The following is a 15,912-nucleotide window of genomic DNA, read 5'->3' as shown; positions in this document are numbered from 1 at the left end:
CAAAACCCAAAACTAAAACCTCACAAGTAATATTATCAAGAATTGTACTTCCTCTGTCCCAAACACCCTGCAACATTTTCAAAATAGAAAATAATTAAATATATTTAATCTCTACCCCACACTTTATCCACTCACATCGTACAAATAAAAAAAATAAAATATATATTTCTCTCTCTATCACATCACCTAATTTTTAAATAATCCTACTTAATACTATCCACCTAAAAACTCGTGTCAAAAGCAAATGTTACACCTTGTTTGAGACGGAAGGAGTATATTAGTAAAAAAAATTTAAAATGTCTTGAATGTGCTAACCTAAAAATAATGTAAATAATATATATATATATATATAAATAATACCTTTAATTAAGACAAAAAGAATATTTAGAACGCGTCCTTGCAATGACGGAATCGACGCAATGTTTATGTGATCAATTTCTAAAAATGTTCACGAAATATATGTATATATATATATACATTAATTGTTAATGCATGTATATATAGGTAGAACGTGAAATTATTCATTCATTCATGCATGCACACTAACACTTCTCTAATCATTGCCGTAGTGTTCATTATTTAATTATTTATATGACTTTTAATTGCAATATTTTATTTTATTATTTTTATAATGTATGTATGTAGTGCAGCTGGCCGCGGGTGGCGGCGGAATTGGCGGCCCGCAATTGATTGAGTGGAATGTAAGAGGACGGTGGACACGTGGTCTATTTTCGTAGTGACACGTGGACTCCGCCGGTGTTTTGGTATATTAGTGGCTTTCATTACATGCAATTAATGCTAATTAACCTAAGCCTTGATAGCATTAATTAAACAGACAAGCCTTTAAAGTGATCTTTTTGTTTGAAAACATTGAAGATAGTCAAGAATGCTAATTAACCTAAGTTTTCATTGTTCAGTAGTTACCACTCCCTACAGCAATATATTTCTTTACTAAGCCTAAACTAATTAAATTTATGCACATTATTATTTTAATTTTAATAAATAACAATAAAAAAAAATTACTTCTTTTTTCTAATTACCCACCATTTTCTTTATCAACTCAATGATTCATTAATAATAATTTTTTTTTTTTATAATCTCATTTTAATATAATATTATTATTATTTTTGTTTTAGTCCAATTAAAGTTACATAGTTTTCGTGGACGGATGCAATATTATTTTTTTTTCCACAAAATATCATACTACCTCCGTCTCATAAGAAGATTGCCGTTTGTTTTTTTTTTTTACTCTACAAATATCATTATATTTGTATTATAAAAGATTAATAAATATAGTTTTTTTTTATCTTATTTATGCACGTATTGATATAATAATTAATATTTAAATATCTATGGGCAAAAAACTTAACATAATGTTTTTTTTGGACACGGGGGATATTATTAAACTGTTTTTTCTTATAAAATATACCAACTAACATACTTACAAAACTTGTTTGATTTGGGTTTGGGTTTGTGTATACATATTGTTTGATATGATATTTTTATCAATAATGAATAAAAGTTTGTGTTGAAAATAGTAAACTCAAAAATATCACTTTTATATTTTAGTATAAGTAATTATAGATTACCAAAATATATTTTTTTATAAATTACAAATATACTATTACACGTACAATTATTTTATACAAAAAATCAAAGGGAAAAAATGTCAAAATTTCTTACACACTTCCACTAACCAATAAAATACTATAGTATTATTTTTAATTTACTACAATAAACAAACATATTCCTTCTGTCCCAGCTATTATGCCATAGTTTCCATAACCGTGAGAATTTATGAGAGGTATGATTAATAAATAATTAAGAATATATTAATAAAAATAATTATAAATTAATATTAATATAATTAATTGGTATGATTACAATTATAAAAATTATAAATTATAAAATTTATAATGTAATTATATTTATAAATTTTTTTTAGAAAAATGACAAGATATGTGAAATAGACGAAAATAGAAAAAGTATGACATGATATGTGATATGAATGAGAAAGTATTATTTAATAAAAACTTTATTTATGATAGTGGGGGAAGACAAACCCTACTTGACAAATAAATGTATACATATATGGGTTTAGGGTATTATTAATCATATTTAATCGAATTATTTGTTTAATAATACAATTTACTATTCCACCTAATTTAAGAGCCAATTAAAGAATTAAGAAGTAGTATTCAACAATTTACAATAATATATGTAATTAATTACCATAATATATTATTTTTTTCAATTGTCATTTAATTAATTACATTATTATTATATATATATACATATTACAGACTTTTTTTTTAAAAAAAAAAAAACTTGTATTCCCAAGGTACTTATTTACTTTTAATGAAGAATTTAATTGATTAAATTATATATTTAATAGTAACTAATGAAATAATACAATATTTTCTTAACAATATTTGACAGATACTTTTTATACGTAAAAAGTATTTTTATAAATAAACTAATATGATGATATTGATATAAATAAATAAATAAATAAATTTTAAGGATATTTTACCATCTACAGTAAGATCGAATTTATTAAAAATAAAAATAATTATTTTGTATTAAGAAGACCAACCAAAATTGCAAAACATATACATCATGAATAGACAAGGACAGAATTAAATTAAAATTTAAAAATTAATTAATTAAATATTAACATATAATTCAATATATATAGTAATAAATTCTTGCCCGATTCAGAATAGCGGGGGAAAGGAAACCCTACACAAGGAATAATACATATATATATATATATTTGTATTGATCGATCTTGTCATTGTAAAGTCATGTGTTTGCTTCTAAGCCATGCATTAAATTTAATCCACTATACAATAATATATATTTAAAATAATAATAATAAGTAAATAAATGCCAGCCATGCACAGCCACGTATGTATTTTTATTGTATTTATTAATGTACATGTATTTTGTGATGTATGAGTGTCGTATGTATACGTATAATCAAATTATTATTATTATTATATAATTGTTTTTGTATAATTAAATTAAATTTGTGCTTAAGGGTAGGCCGATAGTGCAAGAAAAGAAGGTCGATCAGTATACACTTTCCCAGGGGGACTTTCAGATTGCCTTTTCCACACTCCATCTTCTCAATTTCTATATATACACATCACATACTGTATCTCTATCTCTATCTGTATCTAATAATTATATATATATATATGTATATTATTAATAATAATAATAATTCCATAAATTAGACATAATTAAATTTATTTATTGTCATGGATGATCGAGAAGAACAGCTACTTGCTATGGTGAATAAGGGCAAGCGGAGCAAGAGGCCGAGGCCGGAATCGCCGCCGGCGGTGTCGAGTTCGTCGACGGCGGCTGATCAAGGTGGGGGTCGAAACGACGTCGTTTTGAGCTCAATTGATCAGTTTTACGGAGAGGATGAAGATATGGCTAATTGCTTGATTCTTTTAGCGAAAGGGGCGCAAGGAGAGAAATCTCCGGCGGCGGCGGTGGCGGAGGTGGCGGCGGCGGGCGGCGGCGGAGCTTATCAGTGCAAGACGTGTAACAAAAGCTTCCCGTCGTTTCAGGCGCTCGGCGGCCACCGCGCCAGCCATACGAAGCCGGTGAAGGAGGAGAAGAAGACGGTAACGGTAACGGAAAAGCACAAACGGCTACTTCAGAGTTATGGTGAAAGTACAATTCTGTCCCTCCAAATCCCCGCCGTCAATTTACCGGGCAAGGCGGCGGGCAGGGTTCACGAATGTTCTATATGCGGCGCGGAATTCGCCTCCGGGCAGGCGTTAGGCGGCCACATGCGGCGGCACAGGCCGATTCCGGCGGCGGACGCGAAGCGTCCGAGGAATCTTCCGCCGTTAGATCTGAATCTTCCGGCGCCGCCGGAAGATCACGGCGAGAAAACGGAATCTGCATTTCCGTTCGCCGCAAAACAGCAAGTCATCGTCTTCTCCGCCGCGTCTCCGATGGTGGACTGCCACTATTAATTAATTAGATTCGTGCCCAGATTCTTTTGTAATTAATACGATGAAACGACGTCGTCTCGTCGTCCAATTAATTAATTATTTATTTAAATTTGTGTAGCTACTGCTACTATTATACGATGGATTGATTTATGAGCGTTGGATTCTTTTCATTGTGGGTGTGCTTAATCAGTTATAATTAGTTGCCTAACTAATGTCGTCGATAACAATTAAGTATTTTGCTTTAGGGGTATTTTGGACATTATGCAAGTTTAATTCTTGCAAGTCACGATTAGTGGTGTCCAAACAAAATATTAAGTACGTGTCATTTCAGTAGCTTATGTATTAATGATAATTATAATATCCAATAATTATTTTCAGCCATATATATTTTTGTATTACATGCCCAACACTTGTGAACCAAATTCTTATTTAGGTATTAACAGCTACCTAGGCCATGCCTCTGTGTTTTCATATTTGTTCTCCTTTTAAAAATAAAAAGAAAAAAAAAAATTATTATTTATATTAAAAATTAAAAATTAAAACTCCAAAAAAATCCCATGTTTCAATGAAATATATGTGAATTAAGTGTAGCATTTTCTAACAAAAAAATATGTTACTGTTTTTGGTAATAATAATAAACAAAATGATTTTGTCTTTATTGTTGATTTCATTTTTGTAATATTTTAGAATTTAGGAAGTGTTTGAGGTTAATGAAATTATTTAGATCGATGTGTTTGATATACATATATATTTAACCCAATAATATGTATAAATAATTTTAGAATGAGCTATTTTTGAAATGTTTGTCGAGTATTGTTGTTTTGTGAAATGATCTGGAGGGATTTTATTTTATTTTATTGTTAAATACAAGAAAAAAATTAATATAAAATAATGAATTTTTGTAATAATTTTTTTTTTTTTTAAAAAAATATATGTACTTTTTCACAAAAAGAATACACCATTGTTCTTGGATGACATAAAAGGATTATTACAAAATCTGAATAGATAGTAATGACAAAGATTGAAATTTTCAGATTTAAATAAAAAAATGGGGCTACATATCACATTTGTAACTTATGAAAAGATTATTAATGCGTAGGTTGTGTTTGATTTAGATTATTATTATTATGTTTATTAAAAAATTTACACAAAATTTTAAATAAAAATATTTTTTTATTTTATTTTTATCAAATATCAAATCCAACAAGTATTATACAAATTTAGTGCAATGTACCTAGATTACACAAACCCATTTAGACACAAAATGAACATGTAATATACACGTGTATTTACTTCTTAGGGTATGGCTATAATCTCTAATATTATTTTAATATGTTATATAATTACAAGATAAATTAATATAATATTTATTTTGTTAGATTAAGCATAGAATATTATCAGACTTTATTGCAAATTTTGCTTGGTAAATTAATCTCATTCATATATATGAGATTAATTATCCATAATAATTAGGGTATTATTATAACATACTTTAATCAATTCCAAATTTTAATACTCCCTCTTGTCCACTAAAACTAGTTCATTTGAGTTTGTAGGTTAAAAAAAATTGAATATTTTATTAAAAAAGTAATAAGTAACAAAGATATTTTTGAAAATTTAGTTAAAAATTAAACTAAATAAAGAGAGTAATAAAGTCAGTAATATTTGTTATAAATAAACGATGAATAAATAGTAATAATTTTAATATTAATTTGTTGACTATGTAAAAATTAGTAATTTGATAAATTTGAGGAACAAATAAAAAAAAAATAATGAAGAAAATATATCCAAGTAAAAAAACTCTATTGCAATATTCAATTCTAGAATAGGCCCAATTTTAGTGGGCTAAACGAGCCGGCCCATATAGGTCTGGTTCAACAGCTCATTGTTATTAATATTAATTATATTGAGTAATTAGACTGGTTTGATGGCTGCCGGTTTGAAACCTTTGAACCGGCGGTTTCGAAACCGGTTTGGCATTTCTAAATTTAATCAGACTATAAATTTGAGAAGTCGCTGAATGACGGAAACCCTGGACCGGAGAGAGAGAGAGGGGAAAATCTGCTGCCGCTTCGGAGTTTCAAGCGGGAGAGACGAATCGGTTCTGATATGGCGGTTCCCGACGGTCGGCGCGACGGCGGCGAGGATGAGGCCGCCGCTCTGTTCGACGAAGGAGGTGTGGAGATGGCTGATGAGGATGATATCGATCACTCCGACATCCCGCTCCATCTCCGTCCGCTTGTCTCCGCCGCCGAGTCTGGAGACCTCGCTGCTCTCCGCCTAGCCCTTGGTAACTGCTGCTTTTTGCTCTCTCTCTCCACAGTTATGTTTATAGTCCTTGTTTTGGATTTTTCCGCGGTGTTATTAGTGTTTAATCCTGTATTTGGTTTGTTAATTCATGCTTTCAATCGAGGAACTGGTTGGTTGCCTGAAGCCGTTGTAGAAAATTAGGTTGAATTAGTAAATAAAATGTATGTTCGTAACGATTCTTTAATTGCTGATTTGTGCTTGTTTTAAGTACTAAGTTAGAATTGTCCGTTGTTTAGATTTTTCTACTGTGTTACTAATGTTTGATCCTGTATTGTATTCGGTTTGCTAATTCACGCTTTCAATCGAGGAACCGTTTGGCAATTTTTATTGATGAATAATGAGCTTGATTGTTGAGGTTCTGTTATGCTTTGAGATCAAAGCTCTTCTATATGGGGATGCTATATAGGTTTTCTTTCAGTTTTAACTTTTTGAGTCTTGCAGATTAATCAAAAATTGGAATTATGCATTTGAAGCTATATTGCCGTATACAGCTTATCTCTATTTCAGAATTGTTGATGTGTTTATGTTAACCTAAGTTCACAGATTGATTTTCATTTAGTTTGTCAAATGTGGACCAGTTGTTTTTCAATTGTGGCGCAATTCCTTTCGGATGATATTATCATGCTTTTTGTTGATCTCATCATCATGTTCAATTGATTTCCTATATCGACAGAGGGTGACCTAGTGAAGTGTTAATATATATATTTGGTTATCCAAGATTTAGTGCACTGTTTGTTTTTAACCATGTCACGAGCAGTCATTACTTTTTCTATAGCTGCGCGACTCATTTGGGTGTCTTCAAATACTGATGGTGAACTGCAGAGTTGTGCCTGTGATGCTGTATACTAATATGCTCGAAACCTTACTCAAATGCAGAAAATTTTGACGGAAACATTGATGACCCAATGGAAGATGGCGACACTCTTCTCCATCTCGCATGTCTCTACGGCCATTTGGATTGCGTCCAGGTCAATCTCTATCCTAAACCCCATTCACCTTTTACGCCAATTGCTACATCTAGAAAATATTGTTCATGTAATATATAATTCACTGCAGTTTTTGTTGGAAAAAGGAGCCAACGTCGAGACCAAGGATGAAGATGGTGCAATTCCCTTGCACGATGCCTGTGCTGGAGGTTTTTTATTTTCATCCGCGCATCGCCATTAATTTCTTTTGAGCTTTTACTCATTTACTCTTCTGTTTTTTCAAAAAATCACTTACCAGGTTACACTGAGATAGCCCGTCTCATTATCGATCATGCTAATGACCCAGCGCAGGTAAAGAGAATGCTAGAGACTGTTGACATCGAAGGGGACACGGTGGGTGTCAATTTTTTATTTTTCTTAAACCTCTTCTTGTATTACTCGGAACTTTACCTAAACGTTCTAACACATACCTGGTGCACTGCAGCCTCTTCATCATGCCGCTAGAGGTGAATACGGTGATGTCATAAAATTGTTGCTTGCACTCGGGGCTTCTCCTACAAGCACAAATTCCTACGGAAAGGTATTCCGTTGAAAAGGTCCTCGAGTTTCTATTTCGGGTGTGTTTGTTTGGGGGATTTTCTTCAAAAATTACTATTCATAAAAAAAAATTTCCCAAAAAATATCAAATCAAACACCTATTTTTATTTTATTTTTATATTATACTAAAAAATAATTTTACATTCAAAACATCACATCAACACCTATTTATATCACAATCGTACAATTATTCCAATTCAAAATTTTTACTATTCAAATTCTAACTCAAAATCCAAACCTCCAAACAAACACACCCTAACATTAACCCGTGTATTTACCTACATCACTTGCATTGCAGATTCCATTCGAGCTTGCTGATCCCGGCACTGAAGCTACAGAAATACTGCAAGAAGCTTTAGACTCTGTGCAAGCCAATCAATCCGTTGTCTGAATGTTTCGGTTGAAGCCATTTTCGGCTTGCCATTCGTCTACAGGTACTCAAAACTTTTTTGTGAATGAATCTTGTTGTCAACTACATATGCTGAGATATAATTGTTGGTCTGAATTGGTGTTGCACTAGAGATACCGAATTATTGAATAACGGCTAGAATATATGTTCGGAATGGGGACTTTCTTCTATTCACACTGTCTTTTTGTCCGTAAATGTTTTGTCCGGGATTTCGTTCGTTCAGATAGAAGTTTTGAAATAGATATTTGATGCAACTTTATTTGAAAAGTCATATTGATTATCAATATCAAAACTTATAAAAAGCCTTTTTAGGGTATCGTAATTTATACTTATATATATATATATATATGAATTGCAAGCGCACATTTATATCAGAAAGATAAAAGGAAACAAAGGATAATTTGTTGAAATTCAATATGTCGTACGCCGATATCGAATTTTTGGTATGGTATCGATATGATAAAATACCTTTTGAAAATTTTGGTACAATATCCAGTGTGATGTTTGGTATACTTTTGATATACGGTACCGACCCTCCTTTTAGGTATATGTTGTGTTAAATAAAACCACATAATCATAATAATTTCGTACTTATAGGTCTATTGTATTAATACGCCCTAAATCAATGGTGTGTTGTATTATGTATCAAACTGTCTTATATTGTGATTTTATATGATATATTTGTATTATATTAATATAAATTTTTATCCCTTTGTTTTTTTACATGGAGATTTAAAAATATTAGTATTAACCTTATCTTATTAGAATTGGGTGTGGTATAAATATAGTGAAAAAGATTAAATTGTGATATAAAACTAATTTAATGTGATTTATGTTTTATCGATGAAATTGAGTTAAAGTTTTGTCTGTGCATGATGAGCCATGTGCCCTGTTATAATTCTTGTTGTACGGGCGCTGTTACTGAAAAAAATGCGGCGACCGTCGGCAGGCCCGGACTCCAAAAACCAGAATCGATCCAAACCATTCACATCAAGCGATGAACGGCGGGGATCCATTCAGGCTCCGCCGTCCCGGAACCTTCCGAGAATTCCTAGATTGAATAGAAAATCCTTGGAGGTCACGAATACAGAATACTACATTCATGGACAAGTGAAATCATGGTCCCATCCCATGACTCCTATTCTTTAACGACATAAAGACAACACTATCCTTCCAAAAACCCATCAAGAAAGGCTGAAAGACCCATTTAATCCCCATAGTCCATTCGAATTCTACTCGCCCAATCTTTTATCCTTCTCCTACAACATCGACAATGTCTCGACACGAACCCCACCCTCATCACTTCATCCTCTTCCCTTTCATGGCCCAAGGCCACATGATTCCGATGGTCGACATCGCCCGGCTCCTCGCCGGCCGGGGCATTTCCGTAACGATCCTAACGACGCCCCAAAACAGCTCCCGATTCAAGTCAGTCATCGACCGTGCAGCCGCCGCCGGCCTCGATATCCATTTCACCCATCTCAAATTCCCCTGCGCTGCGGCGGGGCTCCCCGACGGCTGCGACAATTTTGACATGCTCCCTTCGATGGACGACGCGGCGAAATTTTGCGTCGCTATTGCCCTGCTGCAGGACCAGGTCGAGGAAGTGCTCCGGAGGGCTGAGCTGCCGCCGACCTGCTTGATCTCCGACGGCTGCTTTCCTTGGACTACTAATGTCGCTCGGAAGTTCGATATTCCGAGGATCATTTTTCACGGGACGAACTGTTTTTCGCAGGCGTGCTATGCTGTGCTCGCCGACTGTAATTTGTTCAAATCGAATTCGGATTCGGAGTATGTTGTGATTCCGGGCCTGCCCGATCGAGTCGAGATAACGAAGGCTCAGTTCGAGGTTGCGATGTTCCGGACAAGCCGCGAATTGGTCGAATTTTGGGATCAGGTGAGGGACGCCGAAGACGGGGCGTTCGGAGTACTTGCAAATACTTTCGAAGAGTTGGAACCGAAATACATTGAAAAATACTCGACAACGAAAGGTAAGAAAGTTTGGTCGATCGGGCCGGTTTCGTCATGCATTCACGAGGAATTGGACATGGCGGAGAGAGGCGGCCTGGCTGCAATCGACGGCCACAGCTGTCTGAAATGGCTCGACGGGCACGAATTGGGGTCGGTAATCTACGCATGTCTTGGCAGCTTGTCGCGTGTGGCGACGGCGCAGCTCGTCGAGCTCGGGTTGGCTCTAGAAGGTTCCGGAAGGCCCTTCATTTGGGCTGTAAGAAGCCCGCCGGCCGGGTTCCGGACCTGGCTGGTCAAGGAAAAGTTCGAGGAAAGAGTTGGGGGCCGGGGGGTTTTGATCGTCGGATGGGCGCCGCAGGTCGTGATATTGTCGCACCGATCGGTCGGAGGGTTCTTGACACACTGCGGATGGAATTCGACGTTGGAAGGGATAGCTGCGGGGACGGCGATGGTGACGTGGCCAGTTCTTGGGGAGCAGTTTTTGAATGAGCGGTTCGTGGTGGATGTGGTTCGGACCGGGGTGAGGGTTGGGGTGGAGAAGCCGGTGGGGATGGGGCACGAGGAGGAGGTCGGGGTGCAGGTGGACATGCACGTGATCAAGGGGGCTATTGAGGATGTGATGGACGGTGGAGATTATGGGAAGGAGAGGCGGCGGCGGGCGGCGGAGCTGGCGGCAATGGCGAATGCCGCGGTGGCGAGTGGCGGCTCTTCTTGCCGGAATTTGACGCGGTTTGTACGAGATGTGTTGGGTTGTAAAGGTGATATGTATAATTGATTGGTCTTGAGATGGCCGGCGGCAACAGAGATCTTATCTCTCTGCAGCTGGTGTTACTGTTTTAATATTAATTTATAATTATTTTTATTAATAAAATTTTAAATTATTTATTAATTATAATTTATCTAAATGTTTGTATCTACTGTAATATTGACAATTTAACTGGAATGAAGTGAGCAATCATTTTATTTAAAGCATGAATTCTAGGGGAATTCGATGTGTTAGACTGCTATGAGTTATGACACTATATAATTTTCTCCAAGCTGCCGACAAAAGCTTGTATAGATGAAGAACATATGAAATATAAATCAACTGTACAAGATATATATCAGTACAGTAACCCTTTTTTGCATATAAAATATAGAAATAGCGTATATTTTTATTAATGCAATATATATTGTTTGTTTATAATTACAGTGTATGTTGTATAAAAGGTATGTCATATGTTAAGATTAACTGATGTTTGTATTATGTGAGACAATATCATACGTTATATTTTTATTATATTAATATAAATAATATATTATCAATGATAATATTGTGTGTTGTTTATTTACGTCACAATACAAAATTTTTCAATACTGTAGCCTCTGTTGTTCATACAGATGAAGTACATGAACTATATCTGGTAGATTGTTTCAATTCAATGCACGTAGGGAGTAAATTGAAACCATGTATTGTGTTTTTATTTTGATGTATTGATTAGGATTATTAGTACATCATCCTAATCATTCCAAATTGAACGTAAGAAATACGAATAAGGAATGGTTAAGATTACATTTGGACAAACCTAAACTATTCCATTTTAGATAGTGCCAAATTTATTAATTAATTATTAATTATTCTTGACACAGGCATATATATATATATATATATCGATACACATACACACATAAGTTGGCGTTACAGGCACAGAGAATACGTGAAATTATTGAAACTTAAATCCCAGAGACGGAAGAGTGAGAGACGACGATATTTGATTTGATCCCTTATTAATACATTAATTAATTAATTAATTATTATATATAAATGAAAATATAATGCCAAAGGATGCATAGAAGTTGCCCAACCTTACATATGATCATCATAATCACGAATCAACATCCATCACATGTGATCAGCTTTCGATTCTCGCTCATCTGGAGGCGGCGGCGCTGCTCCCGCCGCCGTGGCCCACCACCGCCTGCCCTGGCGGACCTCATTGTGATGAAGAATTGAATGAAGCTAAGGGTTATTATATATATATATATATGTTTGTATGTATGTATGATATGTTAGGGATATATAGTTGAGGGAGAGTGACATGAGTAGTAAGGAAAAGGTGATGGACGTTGGCATCTTCCAAAGTATATGCTGTTGCTGCTGCTGCAATTTATTGCATTTTCAGATTTTACCTAACTATTAATCACACCCAAAATGGATTTCATCATCACCATATTCATTTATTTAATAATTCTTTTCTTAATAACTTGAAACATGTACGGGTGTGATTTTATTTATTTATTTATATATATAGTTTTTTTTATTCTACTTTTTTTTTCATTTTTTTTAATTTTTATTTTTACCGAATTACTTTAAATATTATTTAAACAAGAATTTCAAATCTTCAAACTCAATGTAATTTAATAATAATAATAATAATAATAAATACACCCTGACAGTTTATAATATATAATTAATTAATGAAATGTAAATGAGTTGGTTTTCATCATATACAATACAGTAGTGACGAGATGTCAGCAAGCATTCTTGATTTCTTTCCGTCGTTACTGGTTTTTTTTAATGATATGGGAATGCAGAAGCACAATAATACCCTTGTCATATTATTTTTATTATTATCATTATAATTGTTATTATTTTATTTTATTTTTAATAATGTGCGCTTTGTTATTTGATGATATGAAAATTCACATTATAAAGCTTAGTATTTACTAGCATGCTATTGCTTGCTTACACCTTTCACTATTGTTTGCATCATGAATTAGAATTTTAAAATCAGTTAATAAATTTCAGCGGTAAATCACAATTTAACACATTTATGGACTGTGCTGTACAATTAGACAAGTACAAATTTCTTTTCGAGGTCAGTTAAATCATTTGATTTTTATCCGAGTGTTTTTTAAAAAAATAAAAAAAAAAAAGAAGAAAAAGAACTCTAATAAAATTAGATGGGAAAACAAGTGTAAACATATCAAGAGGGCAATGAGACAAGAAAGGCCACAAAAGGTGAGGCCCAATATTGAATACTTAACCCAACCAAAAGAAAAAGGCTATATATCATGAGGCTAAGCTAAGCAAAATAATACCAACCCATAAATAAATACTTCTTGAAATGAAATGGAAAGGCCCATATCATGATTTTAAATTCAAAATGAGAAATAGAACCACTAAACAAATGCAAAGATGAAGTAGATAAGTCAAGAAAGAAACTCCCCATATGATTTTCTTGAGATATGCAACAGCCATATAATAAAGTAGGAATTTGGGCCAGCCATTTTCATGTAATAAACTAGTAAAAGTTGCTGTTCTTTATGTAAAGAGAGAGCCCATGTGACTTAGTGGCCCCATAAAAACATACAAATTCCACAAAACCCGCACCTTTGTATTTCTTAATCACATTAATTTACACCTCTCTCTCTCTCTCTCTCTCTCTCTCTCTCTCAACAGCAATAACAATAACAATAATATTAATATTAATTCACCCCCCTAATTATTGCTCTTTTCCACAAGAGAGAAATTCATTTTATTTTTGTACAAACCAATGAGGTAAAAAAAAAAAAAAAAAGAACCCTTTAAGAACCCTCCTTATGCTTTATGGGTATTTTCTTTTTATGCCACACATTCCCCCAAACCAAATGCAATAATGTGATCTGTAATTTCTTTCTTTTTTTTTTTTTTTTTTTATATGGGAGCAATTACCCCAAAATTTAAATCATGATAAGAAAAGGCTAAAATTAGATAAATTGAGGTGGGGTAATGAAAATCAAGACCTGAAAGGTGCCCTTTGAGGAATACCCTTTCTTCTTCTTGCACTGGGTGGTGGGGGTGGTGTTGATGGGCTAATGTCTTGCTGTATTATACCTTCAAGAATCTCTTCCTCTCTCCTCGAAATTCCTTCATCCATGGAGGAATTTGCATCTCCATTCCTCTTGACTCCTACAAGCTATAACCATTTGTTAAAATAATTATTAAAAAAAAAAGAAAAGAAAAGAAAACAACCAATCAGCACATTATGTTTAATTGGGCAAAAGAAAATTATGGAGATGATAATGATGCATACAATACACAACAAATTTTAAAAAGATGATAATGATTGCCATTAGTTGGTTATGCTCATGAAAAGGATGGTGATTGAGAGAGAGAAAGAGAGGGTTTATCAGCTGTATCCATTTCTTGACATACAGGTCATTCATTCTTTATCAATGTGTAGTCACCACGAAACAAATTTCATCAACCTCATTCCCAAATTCCATCAAAATTAGAGATTACCTAAACGAAAAGTAAGCCCACTGTATGTTTAAACTATTCCCAAAGCAGTAATGTGGGTATGATTGATGCATTGCATTTTGTTTTTTCAGATTGAGCCATTTCAACCTTAGCATTTGGTTTGTTACAGCCTACAACAATGGCGGATTGACTAATTTCAAATTGTGTCAAAAATGCGTTGAATTAGCAGATTGTGAGGTTAATTGCTAACCTTTTACAGCCTACAACAATGGCGGATTGACTAATTTCAAAATTGTGTAAAAATACGTTGAATTAGCAGATTGTGAGATTGATTGCTAACCTTCTACAGTCTACAACAATGGCGGATTGACTAATTTCAAAATTGTGTCAAAGATGTGTTGAATTAGCAGATTGTGAGATGAATTGCTAACCTTGCATCCCAATGAGCAGAAACGAAATGAATCCAAGAGGCTTCTGCCACAAATCTCGCAGGCACGAGATGCAGTTTTCCCTCCCTTTGGCTGAGGCCTTTCGTTGAGGAACAACACTCTTGCGCTGTTTATCACGTACGTCTGCACGCCGCTGATGTCTAGAACCTTCTGGATCTCCGATACTCTCACCACATCGTGATACGAAGATCGCCGTATCTAACCAAAAATAAAATTTAAAAAAAAAAATGAAGAATTTATCGATTCAAATCGGTGAATTCAAGAAAAATGCTTTCCGCAATCGCAATGCAGGGCGGAATCCACAAGAAACCCCAAATTTGTCGTAACGCTACGCCAGTGCGAAGTTTCAGCTACAATGTTGATTGACCAGCAATACATTGCATTCATTCATCGACGGCTACTGATGATACTAATCGATTGCGGCAATTCTACGCGTCGCGAGATTTCATCAATTCATTCAGACTAACAAAAATCTCAAAATCACAGAATTGATCAATTTCAACCGACCTGAATCACTTGATGATCCTTGTGCTGCGAGGCGCGGCAATAGAAGCAGAAGGCGTCGCCATTGCAATCCAAGCAGTACATATTGCACTCACTCCTCGCAGCGTCTCCGTGCGTCCTGCAGACGGTAAAAAAGGCGGTGTTCAGCAGCCTCTCCAGCCATGGCGGCACCAGCATTGTCTCCTCCTGATCAAAATCCCCAAACCAAACCAAACTAACACCATCATTCACCATCCAATCAGAACCAACAACTGCACACAAAAAAACAATCCAAACAAAACAAGTCCAGAATCCAAATAGTCACATTACCATCCTCAAATTGAGATTCCTCCAATGGTGATGGAACCGTGGGGAGAGAGAGAGAGAGAGAGAGAGCGACTGAGAGATAGGCAGAGAGAGAGAGAAAGAGAGAGAGAGAGGCCTAACCTAAACAACCAAACAACTTTGAATTCCACAAGAAAACTACACCTAGGCTAAGAGGTGGGGGCGCAGGGTCTACATCAACCCCAACCAACGGCCACGATCAAATGAGGTGGCTGAGGATGAA

The 15,912-nt window shown here is 34.6% G+C and overlaps 4 protein-coding genes across 5 annotated transcripts; 3 read left to right on the top strand and 1 right to left on the bottom strand.

Moving 5' to 3' along the window:
- The first annotated feature begins 3,194 nt into the window (after positions 1-3,194).
- LOC127239804 (zinc finger protein ZAT5) lies at positions 3,195-4,184 on the top strand. The gene has a single exon (XM_051258132.1). It carries the CDS (start codon positions 3,267-3,269, stop codon positions 3,996-3,998), a length of 732 nt encoding a protein of 243 aa, XP_051114089.1. The 5' UTR covers positions 3,195-3,266; the 3' UTR covers positions 3,999-4,184.
- A 1,814-nt stretch (positions 4,185-5,998) lies between these two features.
- On the top strand, positions 5,999-8,389 carry LOC127239922 (uncharacterized). Its single transcript, XM_051258306.1, has 6 exons — positions 5,999-6,267; positions 7,164-7,255; positions 7,344-7,422; positions 7,512-7,606; positions 7,698-7,793; positions 8,109-8,389. The coding sequence occupies exons 1-6, from the start codon at positions 6,087-6,089 to the stop codon at positions 8,199-8,201; spliced, it is 636 nt and encodes a 211-aa protein (XP_051114263.1). The 5' UTR covers positions 5,999-6,086; the 3' UTR covers positions 8,202-8,389.
- A 141-nt stretch (positions 8,390-8,530) lies between these two features.
- LOC127239921 (UDP-glycosyltransferase 73E1-like) lies at positions 8,531-11,137 on the top strand. Its single transcript, XM_051258304.1, has one exon. It carries the CDS (start codon positions 9,493-9,495, stop codon positions 10,963-10,965), a length of 1,473 nt encoding a protein of 490 aa, XP_051114261.1. The 5' UTR covers positions 8,531-9,492; the 3' UTR covers positions 10,966-11,137.
- A 2,704-nt stretch (positions 11,138-13,841) lies between these two features.
- Positions 13,842-15,814, bottom strand: LOC127239594 (protein RGF1 INDUCIBLE TRANSCRIPTION FACTOR 1-like). 2 transcript variants are annotated; one of them, XM_051257811.1, is made up of 4 exons: positions 15,675-15,814; positions 15,369-15,551; positions 14,844-15,059; positions 13,842-14,128 (listed from the first exon to the last, which is right to left on the bottom strand). In XM_051257811.1, exons 1-4 carry the CDS (start codon positions 15,675-15,677, stop codon positions 13,949-13,951), a joined length of 582 nt encoding a protein of 193 aa, XP_051113768.1. In that variant the 5' UTR covers positions 15,678-15,814; the 3' UTR covers positions 13,842-13,948. The 2 variants fall into 2 exon arrangements, with proteins under 2 accessions (XP_051113768.1, XP_051113769.1); XM_051257812.1 differs by having other exon boundaries at positions 13,842-14,121.
- Between the last annotated feature and the right edge of the window lie 98 nt (positions 15,815-15,912).

The sequence above is a fragment of the Andrographis paniculata genome, unplaced genomic scaffold, assembly GCF_009805555.1.
Source record: "Andrographis paniculata isolate CXL003 unplaced genomic scaffold, ASM980555v1 Contig78END, whole genome shotgun sequence".
NCBI lineage: Eukaryota > Viridiplantae > Streptophyta > Magnoliopsida > Lamiales > Acanthaceae > Andrographis > Andrographis paniculata.
The sequence above is the reverse complement of the archived record's forward strand: the minus strand, read 5'-3'. Positions and strand labels throughout refer to the sequence as shown.